This window comes from Apodemus sylvaticus, chromosome 6 (assembly GCF_947179515.1).
Source record: "Apodemus sylvaticus chromosome 6, mApoSyl1.1, whole genome shotgun sequence".
Taxonomy (NCBI): Eukaryota; Metazoa; Chordata; class Mammalia; order Rodentia; family Muridae; genus Apodemus; species Apodemus sylvaticus.
The window spans coordinates 94,062,884-94,076,729 of NC_067477.1; the positions used below are offsets into that span (position 1 = coordinate 94,062,884).

A 13,846-nucleotide genomic window follows, 5' to 3' on the forward strand; every position below is an offset into this window, starting at 1 on the left:
CTGTGTGAGACATTTCTCTTCCAAGAGCCTTTACCATTTTGTATGCTATATACTTGGAATTTTCTGTGTGACCAACCACCCAGACGCAAGTTCTTGCTCCCTAAGTGACTTAGTCTTTTCAGTCTATGGAAACCCTGCCAGCCTCCTCAGACTCATAAACAAATACTACTCCTCCCAAAACTTGGGGACACTAAAGAGAGTGGTGCTCACCTGAGAGGCCACGGGTGGAGTTATTGAGCATCAGCGATAACAGACACACTATGATAGTGTCCAAAACCTTGCTATGAGTTGGTTATAGTCACACATGAAGCAGGCAGATCTCCATCCAATTCAAGATCAGCCTGGGCTACAGAGAGGCCCAGTCTTAAGAAAAAAGAAGCCCCTGCATGGTCGTTGAATTTCATAGCCCCATCTATTCTTTTGACAGTAGCAGACCCTGTAGCAGTTCTGAGGGGAGCAGTATTCTCCAGACAAAAGGAGGCCCCCTACAGATAGCAGCAGAAGTGGTTGACAGGCCCCTCCCAGATGCTGTGCTAGAGCAGGTGCCAAGCACCAGCTTGAGTCCTCTGTCCTCTGTAGTTGTCTGCACTTTCCCTGAGTGACAGATGATTTTGACAGGGTTCCTAGAAGATCTGGAGTCCAGACTGCACTGACCACTGTCTCCCTAACTTGGGATCTAACACCTTTGTCCAAGCAGAGATAGCATCTATTTCCCTTTGAGTGTTTAGTTGCTGAGTAAGGGCAGGTGTATGGGTGAGGTGGAACTCGATAGTCTTGAGTTTGGGTATGGCCAGTGGTAAAGTGACAGATGTCGCTGTAGAGACAGGCAGAGGCCGATGGCTGGGACCTGACTTAACTGAGGAGGGCACTGGATTTAGGACAGCTTGTATTGCTGCATCTATCATAGAGAAGAGAGCAGTGGCTGCTGCTATAGGGGAGCAGGTTGGGGTCTGGGGAGACAACAGGGATGGGGTACAGGAGAGCATGCTGCCCAGAGGCTTGCGAGGCACATTCCACTGTTTCTAATTTCCCAGGCTCTCTCTGAGTTCCCTCCCCTCCCCTCCCCTCTTTTCCCTTCCCCTCCCCTCTTCCTGGATTTCTGTTTGTGATAGTCAGTTCTATGTGCCTGTGTGGAAAAGCTGCAATTTCCAGCTGTTTATTGTTTAATCTAACATTATATGTTGTGAGGCTATCTAGAGTGACCAATATCCACCTCAGTTGATTTCAGCAGAGGTAAGGGACAAGGTCACTAGAGACTTTGAGAAAAGACAGGTTCCCAGGGAGAGAACTTTGCTGAAGCCACAGGGTCAGTAGCCTGGACAGATGTACCAAGCGTCCCACCACAGCGGAGGAACCTGTTTCTTGCCATAGTCCCATCCATATCTCCTACTACAGCCATTTCTCAGAGAAAGCATGATTGGGAATTTTCCTAACTTCCTGGTCTCTCAGCAAGGCCTTTCCCCTGACACACTCGGGATCTCCACCCTGTGAATTCTCCTTGCATTATTTCATTGGTAATATTCTTTCTTTCACTCTCTCAGTTCTATTTCTTGTTTAGTCCCTCCCCCCAGGAACTCTTTAGTAGTTTGTTACTAACGCAATGGAACCATTCATTCTTCTGAAATATAGTTATGCCATTTTGTTATCTCTTTACAATTTATGTCTTCAACTTGGCATCTTAACTTAACACGTAATCCTTCCTTTGTACTCAGGTTTTAAAGATAAATCTATCCTCTGTCCCCTTGGGTTATAAATGCAATACACTTTAATACCCTTTCCATCTTTCCTGCCTGATGACAAATGATAAGCTGGAACAGATTTCTTTTGTCTCCATGGTATTTCTGGGGTTTGTGTGTTTGTTGTTTGTTTTCTATTTCCCTCTCCTTTCTGGGTTGGTTTGCTTCAGTTTCTGTCAGGAACTGCAGCATTGCCCTTAGCTGGCTGTGGTTCTTGGCTCTGGTCCCCTCTCATAGGTGCCCATGACCTCAGCACTTCTTGCCTGGCTGCTGGCTCTAGTGGGGAGCCAGGCTCCCTTTCCAGAGAACTGGACTTGGCAGACTCCAGATTCATAGGAGTGGTCAGCTGGAATCTGAGGCCAGGAAGGAGGTAGGGCCTCTCCGTAGTAAGTCTTGGGCCTGCTTTCTGTAGAGATTTGGCTGTTTGCAGCCTGCAGAGCACTTGTTCCAAGGTTCTCTGCTCTCGCTTTGCCCGCCTGCAGGAGGCATGTGGTGTGGTAGAGTGTCAGCATGTGCCCTGTGTTCCTTCTCCTTCATTTCCTGCTTCCCCATTCCCAGCTCAGCTCTCAACAGGAAGCAGAGCCTGAGCTTCTCTCTCCCTCATGTGTGCCAGAGTGAGTGGGTGGGACGTGTTCTCCTTCACGTGTGCCAGAGTCAGTGGGTGGGACGTGTTCTCTTTCTTTGCACTGCACTGTGTTTTGCAGGTTCACCATGAAAATCGGTCAGGTTAGTGGTATCATGAGATTCAGTGAGGACAAGTGTCTATCAATCTTTGGAGTTTCACCAGGATTCTCAAGAGGGGTGATACATAAAGCTCTCTGCTGGGCAATGTGTACCTGTAAGTTCATACACTGGTCCAAGAGCTTATTTATCTCCTCTCTTGACTGACAGAGCTGGTCCCTTTTAAGGGGGTGTGACTCGTATACTTAGCTGGGCACTACCTGTACACTTGTGTCCCTGCATGGGTCCAGTGGGTTCATTGACCTCAAAGAGTCTCTTCGTCCGAGGCAGGGTGGTGGCTGACCACAAAGGGATGTTCAAAGTATCAGAAAACACAGCAACAAGACCCAGAGGCCCCGAGAGCAGCTCCAAGTGTCTGTACTTGCAGAGCAAGAGCTTGTCTCTGGCCAAGTCTTTGTCAGGGTTCTCCCAGGCTGCCCCAACCATGACTCTCACAGACAGCAAGAGCAGTTCCCTTTGTCTCTCCGTTTTCCTGTTCAGGTTCAGACAAGGCTTTTATTTAGATTGCTAGATCTCCAAACAGAGGGACCTGATATTCCAAGTGGTGAGCATTATTTGGAAATAGGGTCTCTAAAGATGAGATCAAGTCAGGTCGCCCTTAATACAACTTTACCCATATCAGACAACAATACAAGAAGAGAAGGACCTACAAGGACAAAGCTTGGGGGTGACAGAGCCCTTAGGGGTTTCTGATATTTCCACTCTAGCCACAGAGGGAAACTTCCCACTGTACACTGTTCCATAGGGTCACCTTTGAAAATCAGTGCAGTCCCATCTGGTGACACATCAGATTTGTTGCAAAATGTTCCCATGCTCTCAGTTTCTTCTTCCTGTCTAAACATACAAGCTACTTCTGCTCCAGTTTGGGAAGACCAATAAAATGAGAGTTCCCTTGTTGCAGAGACTGCTCAGGCATGGACATAGAAGGTAGGTATCAGGTAGTATGGCTGTGGTGGTTGTGGGAATAATGATGATTTTGAAATGATGGTAGGTATGGCAGCAATGGTGATCTTTTCAGGAACTAACAGCAGCACTACCGCTACTGTGTCACAGCTACCACCACCCTTGCAATAACCATCACACCCACCACCACCACTCAATAGCCATCCCCAGAGCCCACACCATCACAAACACACAACCAGCATCTCCACAGCACTCCATAACCCAAACCGCAGATCCCACAACAACTGCAGTCCCAGGCCTTATAATAACCACAATGAGGCAAAACCACAACTTCTACATCTGCCACCACCAAAGCCAGAATAATCCCCACACTGCAACATCCACAACAACCATGACCACTGACATTGTAATGAGAACCACAACCACTGCTATAAGCAGCACAACACCACAAATGTCACACAACCAAAACCAATCCCAACACAACCCTCTCTGACATGGATGCAGCAACTCTTGGAAACACTGAAGACACCTGAAACCGGCTCTTCTGTTGCCTTCTAGTCTGCCATTTGGAGGGAGAAGTAAACATCTCAGTGGGAGCCTGCTTTGCCACAGTTCTGGGCAAGCCAAATAAACACTCTAGAAAGACTGTAGAGGACTTACTGTCCAGCCCACGGCCAGGGAGGGCTTAGCAATTGCTCCAAAGAAAACATCAGTCTTACAAAATACTTGGTTTTAGGGTGTGAATCTAAACTTATTTGTGGAGACTGAGTTTCTCTGTGGAATTAGATTGAGGCGACAGTAAGTAAGGACACTTATTTTGCAGACACTTATCCTTTAATATTTGAGGAGACTATATTCAAAGCTCCAATCAGACATTGACACTCACAAATACTCAGTTTCCTTTTATGAAAGTCTGTAGCATTCACATATGATATCTCAACCTCCTTCCTACTTCTTTTCCTATGGTACTGAGAACTGAACCTTGGGCTTTAAGCATATGACAAGCTTTCTATAGAGCTATGCCCTTCCACCTTAAATCTCCTCTAGATCATTTATATTCCTCAGGACAATGCAACTGTTTCAGAGAGTGCATGAGGGGCTGCAAAGATGGCTTAGTAGTTAGGCATTCATTCTACTCTGCAGACAACCTGAGTTCAGTCCTCAGTACCTATACTGTGATGCTAATAGCCACCTGTAACTCCAGTTCCAAAAAATCTGATGTCTGGACCCCATGGACATCTGCAATCATATATGCAGAGTCCCTCCCCCCAAGACACATACATAATAAAAAAATAAAGACAAATCCTAAAAAACAAAAGAATGTAACTGCTGAGAAAACTGGTATTATACTGCAGTGCTTTGGGAAGAATGACTGGAAAAAATGTACACACACTCAGAACAGAGGCAACTTGGAGTCAGTTGAATCCTGGGATGAAGGCAGACAACCTGCAGTAGTTGACTCCTGGGAGGGAGAAACTGCCTTTTCACACATGGAAAGTAGGTTCCAGATGTTATGAAGCCTAATGTACTGGCTGGTTTTGTGTGTCAACTTGCCACGGGCTGTTGTTATCACAGAGAAAGGAGCCTCCATGAGATCCAGCTGTAAGGCATTTTCTCAATTAGTGATCAAGTGGAGAGGGCCCATTGTGGGTGGTGCCATCCCTGGGCTGGTAGTCCTGCGTTTTATAAGAGAGCAAGCTGAGCAAGCCAGGGGAAGCAAGCCAGTAAGAAACATCCCTCCATGGCCTCTGTATCAGCTCCTGCTTCCTGACCTGCTTGAGTTCCAGTCCTGACTTCCTCTGGTGATGAACAGCAATGTGGAAGGTGGAAGCTGAATAAATCCTTTCCTCCCCAATTTGCTTCTTGGTCATGATGTTTGTGCAGGCAGAGAACCCCTGACTAAGACACCTACCTACCCCTCCTCTATTTCTATTTCTGCATCCTTCCCCTGCAGGGATAGGCTGCTGTATGCTGTCCCTGGCTGTTCCTGCTCCTGCCCAGATCTGGTGGAGTTTTCCCAGAGGACAGAGGCTTTCCAGCCAGTGCAGACTGGCAGAAGTCCCTCCTGCATTTGTCTCCTCCCTCCCATTCTCTTGCACATATCATGTGAAGCTCTCTTGGCTACTATACATCTCAGGTCCTCAGCTGTGCACGGTGAGAAGGAACACAGTGTTCTGTCTTAAAAACCTGAGCCCTTCCCTCAGATATCCCTTGATGTATGAAAGTTCTGTACCAAGTGATACCGATGAAGTGAAGGAGATAGCAGTGACCCACCATACACCCAGACACAAGGAATTGAACTGGAACTGTGTGTTCACCTTGAAGTCCTTCATCTCCTTCCTGGAAAAATTTCAGAACATCTGAACATCTGAACATCCCCATGCCCCACCACTGTTCCTCTACCTTGGCTGCTCCTATAGATGTTCACATGGCTCCTCCCTCCTCATTTTTGGCTTCTTGATCTCGACCAAGACTGTGCCTCACTTGATCTCTGTATCAAGTCCTCAGTATCTCTCTCCCTCTCCCTCCCTCTCTCTCTCTCTCTCTCTCTCTCTCTCCCCCCCACAAATGTCCCTCACCCTTTCACTTTCTCCCCTCCCTTTGACCTGGATTTACAAAATGTCCATTGTCCTACCTTGACCCTGTTAATGACCAAACCTCTCCGGGTCTTGATTTGACCCTTAGCCCTACATAGAGTAACAGGAGTACCCATGTTGAAACTCTTCCAGTCTGAGAGTTTAACTATCATTTAATACTCCACCTTGAGGCTCGATCAGCCATGTGGCCTCTGCAATGCTAGTCTCTTTTGGTGGCCCTGCCAGTCTCAAGACCGGTGTGACCTTTGTATCTTGGCCCTTGACCTCAGCAGCCCATAGCCACGAGCTGTTTTCTAGAGCTGTCCTGAGAACCATTCTTCCATGCTATGTCTGCTCCTTATAAACCACAGACTTGGTGTGACCAGGGATTCCTCTCACTAAGGATTTCTCTCTCTTTTACCCTCTTTCCAGCTGTCTGGTATACATTTCTACTCTCAAGTGACAGAAAAATCTCAAGAGAACACATTTAAGATGAAGCTACCATAGCTTCCCTAATAGTCTCAGTTTGTGTGCCACAAAGTTCATATTTTTAACTAAGATTTAGTTTTAGTTTTAAGTGTGTTTGTATGTGTGTGTGTGTGTGTGCACGTGTACTGAAATTGAAATTGAGCCATTGCTTTGGGGGCTGCTGGTAAGAATCATTTCCTGGATTGCACTGTCTGTAGATTTCAGGTCTTTACAGACTCCAGAAGAGGGTATGGAGTCCCCTAGAGCTGGAGTTACTGGCAGTGGTAAGTCACCCGATGTGGTTGCTGGGAACTGAACTCAGTTCTCTATAGAGCAGTATGCACTTCCAGGGCTGATCCATCTCTCTATCTTAGTTTGTATCACTTTGGGTTGATTTTTGTTTTTGAGACAGGGTCTCTTGTATCGTAGGCTGGTTTTAACTTGATATACAACTGAGGATAACCTTGAACTTCTGAACTTCTGATCTCTCTTACCCCTGAGGGCTTGGATTAAAGGAGTGTACCACCACACCCAGTTTATGTAGTGAAAGAGGCACTGACTGAATTATATCCCTGCCTGCCCACTCACAAAGTCCACATCCGTGAACCTACTCCACAGGGCTTTTTTACAGACTCTTTAATGAGGCCATTAAGGCTAAATGAGGGGAGTGGTGGGCCCTGACCTGATCAGATTAGTGTTATAAAAAGGATTTAAGATTCTCTCTCTACCCAGTGAAGACAATGCAATCCAGGAAATGGCTCTCACCAGCAGCCCCCAAGGCAATGGCTCAATTTCAATTTCAGGCTTTGACTCCATAGCATAGAGAACGGTTTTTGTCCTTTTAACATTTTGTTACAATTACCAGTGTTCCTCAATATGCCCAACCTTAAAACTTAGTTAATTTCAGTATCCTATGCTCCCTGTCTTCCTAGTCCTGCTGGGGCTGGGCCCCCTAGCCTCTTCCTCAGCATTCCCTCAGTCCTCCTCCGGCCTCCTAACCCTTGGCTATTCCTCTAGGCCTTCTATGGAACTAAAAACTAGGCTTCATCTAAGCCCTTAATGTATTTTGTTCTTCCTATGTGACCTCTTCCATCTTCTGCTTTCATCCTGGCTTACACACCCCTGGGGATGAGACCTTCCTCTTTGGAGCCTGGGCTACCCTGTTGCACACCTTGAGACCCAGCTTTGTAGGCCACACCTGAACTCCTTTAGCTCTTCTGTTGAAGGGTCTCCACTTCTCCACTTAGTCCCTGTGTGAAGTGAGCGCCACCCACTGTTCCAGGGGGAGAGAGAGAGAGAGAGAGAGAAAGGGGGGGGGAAGGGAGGGAGGGTGGGGAGAGAGAGACAGAGACAGAGAAAGGGGGAGCTGCAGGCTGACATTCCTTGGTGGGGCGGAGTGCTCACTCAGGCTCCCCACTTCAAGCTCAATTGTGCTCTGCCGCATTTGTCCCACTCAATCTGCCCTGAGTCCGGGACCTTCATGGGTGGCTCTGAGGTAAGTCCTTGAGTCCGTATCTTACTGCCATGCCCTGGTAAGCTTTTGAACACTGGGTTGGTGGGACTTACTTTATGTATATACTGTATGCACCGTGGTCTGGCTGGTTCTCCTGCTAGGACTGGGGTCTAAGGTTGTCAGGACTAGTGAAAATCATTTTTCTGCTCGTATTATCTGCACATCCTCCTCTATAAAGCTATGATTTTCTTCATCATGTTTGATAATACTGCCATTATAGTATTACCTCCTAACTTCCTTTGGGGGGGTTCCCCTTTGTCTATATGAACAGCCATCATTTTTAGAAAGAACTGAGAGGTTCCTGGTAGCAGCTTTGACAATGACCATCACAAATTTACCACCATTCAGAGGCCCTGGGAATGATGTGACCAGCAGCCTAAACTGGATCTCAGGACACAGATGGACCTCTTGGTCCTGCCAGTGTCATGTAGCTGTAACAGTCAGATGTTCTGACTACAGATGGACCCCTGAGGACAAGACCCTGTGGAAGTGAGCTTTCACGGTGAAAGTGAGCGTGTCTGCATGACCATGCTGTACTTTTCTCCACACCACAGCTCCGTCTCCGTCAATATCAGGCTGTGAGGAAGGGCAAGAAGATGCTGAGCCCCATGGAGCTCCCAAAGGATATGCACCTTGGAGGGGGAGTTAGAAGAGGTGGTGAGTGAGCTGGAGTTGGCCCAAAGCAGACACTGGCTGTGCCTCCCGTCTCTGTCTCCGGGGGAAGTGGGTAGGCTGTTTCCCTGGACGCTTCTCATCTCCACAGTGCCTGAGCCCACTGCTCCTCCTTCCCTCAGGAGCCTTGAGAGCCCTCTGTGACCAGCAGGCACTGTCTAGATTTTACTGGGTGAAGTGAATTGCAGCCTTAGAGATGGGTTTAACCCCACACACCCACCTACACCTCAGGCTTGCTACTAAAAGTAAAATGGATAGATCTAAGAGGGAAGCTCCTCTGGGGGGCAGGGCCGGATAGAATATCCCACCGCTTCTTAGGCCTGTCTGAATGTAACCAAGGATGCTTGGCTTCAGTCCAGGTGTGGAATTTTGTCTTTGCCATGCTACATACATGCTATGACTCATATAGGGCATTTTAACTTTTTAAAAATGTTACTATTAGCTGAAGTTATGGGATGAGGAACTTTGTGGAGGGCATTTTGGCACTGTCCAAAATTCATAAACATATGACTGCTGGGGGTGGGTCTGATACTGCTATGTATTCAAATGCTAAATTCTGCCACTCTCCTGCCCCCCAAGATCTGGCTGCTATCCAACAAGCACATTCTCATGTATACCAAATGATGTTGTATAAACTTTGCTTGCCAATCTTCTCTGACTGGTTAAATGAAACTAGCTACAGACAATTACTGGAGAAAACAGAGGTAGATGGGGTTTTGGTTACCAGGATGGAGAGAGAAGGGGAGGAGGAGAAGAACGACAGAGGAAGGACCATGAACAGGTGTCCAAGAAAAGTGGATATTGAGGATGTGTATATGGAGCAAAACAGTCACCCAGCACTCAAACAGCAAACAACTTGGGGAGCACAGCCGGGAATTAGCAGTCTAGCATAAAGGAAAATTGATTAGTGATAATTGCCCAGTAATTGTGCTAAAGCTGATTAAATAAATCTATAGGACTCAGTTGTCACTATTGGGAGGGGGACAGCTGGGTCATATTAAGAACTAATAAAATAAATATCTACAACAACATACCACTACTGGAGGCTGGATCCTGCAGTGTTGCTGACACACCCCAAGATACACACACACACACACAAACACGCACATACACACACACACACATACAGATAGATGTTTGAAGAGGGAAGGAAGTGTCCTCAGCCTTCTATGCAGTATTTGAATCTAAGGGTGGTGGGTTGTGGTAGCTGGTGGGAGAGGCTAGACCCGGAGAGGGAAGGCAGCTGGGTACAACCAGGGTTATTGTCCTGATATCTGCTGGAGCCCCAGGCATGCTATGAACAGAGGGGTCTTCTTGTGTCTACACAAGATCCTGTTTGTATGAGCAGTAAAACTAGCTGCCCAGACCTGTGTGTGTGTGTATGTATGTGTATTTATTTATTTATTTTTGTATAAGAGCAATTCTGAGAGAAAGCAAAACCACTAGCCTTGGAGCCCTGGAAGGTAGTTGGCTAAGTATAGTATGGGAAAGACCTTTAATTTTTTGCAAAGTATTTAGGACATTGAGCTTTTCTACCTGAGCAAGCTATCTTTTTTTTTTTTTTTTAACTTTTCTCTCTCTCTCTCTGCCTATGTGTGTACATGTGGTATATGAATACGAAAGGCGTGCATACCTGGGAATATACACAGAAGCCAGAGGACCCTGGATGTCCCACTCCTTTACTCTGCACTTGTTACTTTGGGGCAGGGTCTCTCTCTCTGGACCTGGAGCTCAGGGTAGGTTAGGCTGACAATGAACTGGCACCAGTGATCCCCTCATTGCTAGTTACCACTCTCACATATGCATACGCATGCACACACACACATACATCACACCCACACATATGCAGGCATGCACATGCATACACACACATACCCAGGCACAGGCCTTACTTGTTGCATGGGTGTTGTGATTCAAAGTACGTCTTTATGCCTGCACAGCAAGTGTTTTTATCCACTAAATCATCTCTCCAGTTCAGGAACTTGCTCAATAACAAAAAATACTTCAAAATGTCCAGGCTCTATGTCACATACTCTTGAAAGAAACATTATTTCTTTGGCCCGCATATCAATGTCTGCTTATTATTTGAGGTAGTTTTATACAGAATCAGGTGTGTGTGTGTGTGTGTGTATGTGTGTGTGTGTGTGTATGTGTGTGTGTGTGTGTGCATACTTGCATGCAAGATTCATTACAGAGCACCAACAAGGGAACCAGTGTGACTCCTCCCCAAAGGGCAGGCATTGACACTGTGCTGTGTGGGTCCCTGACACTCAGACACCAAGGTTAATGGCTCCTGCTGGTTTTCCTGTAAGTCTGGCTACCACTGAGACTCGTTGCTTTCCCAAGGAACCCAGGACACATCACAGAACAGGCCTCTTTCACAACAATTGAACCATGTTTCTATTTAAATTAAACAAATAAAAATGGATGGGGTTGACAGAATCTCTGGGGACCTGACCGGGACCTACTACAATGCCACTGTTACTGTCCTGATATCTGCTGGTGACAAGCACCAGCCTCTTTTGCCAGGAGTGGGCTACTTTGGGATTATAAGCAAGACATATTTCGGTCTACAGATATCTATGTGTGTGTTCCTGGGGTTCATGTAAGATAAAGTCTGCTTTTTACTGTGAATCCTGATTTGAAAGAAAGAAAGAAAGAAAGAAAGAAAGAAAGAAAGAAAGAAAGAAAGAAAGAAAGAAAGAAAGGAAGGAAGGAAGGAAGGAAGGAAGGAAGGAAGACAAACCATGGTCCTAGTAGGTAGACACAGTTGAAGTGGCTTGGGCTTTTGAGATAAATTTGCAATTTTGTACATCTTTCCCCCGATCTCTACATTTTGTTAGTTTGGTGGATTTTTGGTCTTGCTTTCTTATCATGGATATTGAGGGAGAAGGAAAAACCTGTTACCTCCAGAGTCAGCCAGTGTAGCTGAAAAGTATGGTGTCTAAGTGCAGGGGGACTTACCTGCGGTGTGTGAGGAAGCTGCCACTGACGTGTCCTGACCCATCACATCCGGGTGTAGGGCAGGACATGCCCTCCGTCTTGACCGACTTCCAAGAGAACTGGGAGCCGTTAAGGTACCCATCTTTCTGCCTCTTGGCCGCCAAGGGGCACCCCGAGGCGCTGCGGTGGGATGCATACTTCCCAGTGATGTGTCCCTGGCCGTCACAGCCAGGTACCGGACACCTGAACAACAGACAGGAGGCAAAACTTGACTGTTGTTTTCATCTTGAGCATCAGAGACTCTGCAACAGTTACCTCACATGAAGGAAAAACAAACCAAACCAAACCCGAACTATCAGTGCTCTCCTGGACAAGAGAAAAGAAGACAAGAAAGACACAGGAAGAGCCATATGTGGAGGCACATGCCAGTGATCTTAGGTGGCAGGAGGATCAGAACAACAAAAAACCTAGGAAGATACCACCTAGTGGTGGCATGTGGCATTTCGCTCTTTTAGAATGGACACCAGGGATAGACCTGGGACTATGTCCTGAGACCTAGAAGATATGGCTCTCACACAAGGTGCTCTGGTGAGATACAGGTGTCTGCAGAAAATGCCAATTTTAGGCAATTTCTGGTGGTGAAATGCAAGGCCAATGGATCAGTGCAGGATTTCAGTTATTACATGCTAACCAAAAGGCAGTGTCATCAAGCAGCAGTCTCTCGGCGTTAGGGAGTACCTATGTGGTTGTGCTCTTGGGGGACATAAAGGGTCCTGTCAGTTAGATGAGACGGCATACCTCAGGAGCAGCATGTGTGGCTCTAGAGTGGAAGGTGCACGGGGCCGAGGAGCTTTAGGTCCTCATCTGGGACTGTACTGCTGATTGCTTATATGGGAGGAGCCCAGACTCAGCCAATGAAGTGTCCCAGTGTGCCTCAGAGAGGGCCAGGGCTGACCTCCTAACCACTGAGGCCGGGGCTGTGTGTCTGCTGGCATTTTCTCCTTCCTCCCTCCCTGTCGTCTTTCTCCCTCCCTCTCTCTTTTCTTTCCTCTACCCCTCCCTTTCCTTCTCTCCTCCTTCCTCCCTCTCTCCTCCTCCCCTGCTCCTCCCGCCCTCCTTCTCCCCCACCCCTCCTTTGTTCCTTTATCCCTCTGACCCTCCCTCCCTCCCTCCCTCCCTCCCTTCCTTTCTTCCTTCCTTCATTTCTTCCTTTCGACAGGGTCTCTTTTAGCCCAGGCTAGCTTGAAAAACTAGCCATATAGCTGAGGATGACTCTCCTGTCTTCATCTTACAGGTCTCATCACCCATTGCCACCTATGCAGTGTTGAGTTTTGAGCCTCACACATGCTAGAACTAAGCCTCACACACAACTAAGTTCTGTTGCTAACCCACATTTCTTTTGGAATAGCAAAATTTAGATGCCACAGAATCCATGCTTTTGTTTCTTGTGAAACATTGTAGTTTATCTTAATGACCTATGCCTTCATTGATTTTATTTGGGGTAAAACTTATCTCTAAAAGCACTTGTTTTGAAATTTAATACAGACCCACCAGGTTGATTGTGTGATGTTTGGCACACTTGGGAGGGAGGGGAAGCAGAGGAACAGAAGATGAGAATGAAATGCAAGCAGAGCCACCAGCCCTTTGGGCTGCAGAGAAGGCGCAAGGCAGTAGCTCCCTCCCAAGCATGCCTCAGGGGAGGAAAGGTATTTCTGCTGGTCTTAACAAGCTGCATGCTGGCAGGGATTTAGCTTTTGGTGTTATGTTTGCAATCCCCAGAATACCTATGTTCTGGGATGGTAGTGTTTCCTGAGATTTGGGTCACTGAAACATCACTTGTGGCTGGACACCTGTCACTTCGAGGCTAGTTAGAAGATGCTCTTTGGTTTAGGTTCATCTGGCTAGTTATTTAGTTAAACCTCAGCAGATGCCGTCTAGGACCTGCTGGCTCCTTTTCTTTTCTCAGGGTTGTTCAGTGGGTGTGTACCTTGCTGCCCCCCTGTACCTGATTGGCTCCTGGTCTTCCTTGTCCTCTTTGCTCTGTGCTATCCGGATACCACTCTTCTTTGCTCGTGGGCACCCAGAAAGGCTGAAGGAGAGACAGGTTTCAGACACAGATACTTGGGTAACACTCCTCACCAGTGATCGCGGTCCCTTCACAGCCTGGGATTTGTGGGTGGATTAAAAATGTAGTGGGAGGGTCATTCTGGACACAGCCCCATGTCCTCTCAATGTCTTTGTAATCTTTGTTGGTTCCCTCTCGAGGAGGTTAAGAGCCTTGGGTGGACTAGGTG

At 47.1% G+C, this 13,846-nt stretch overlaps 1 protein-coding gene across 1 annotated transcript in view; it reads right to left on the reverse strand.

Moving 5' to 3' along the window:
• The window catches only part of Myt1l (myelin transcription factor 1 like), a 394,986-nt gene that overhangs the window by 13,929 nt on the left and 367,211 nt on the right, over positions 1-13,846 (reverse strand). Inside the window, exons 20-21 of the mRNA XM_052186010.1 lie at positions 13,558-13,641; positions 11,574-11,795 (exon numbers count right to left, since the gene is read on the reverse strand). Of these exons, the coding sequence (XP_052041970.1) occupies positions 11,574-11,795; positions 13,558-13,641 (306 nt within the window). The remainder of the gene's footprint in view (positions 1-11,573; positions 11,796-13,557; positions 13,642-13,846) is intronic.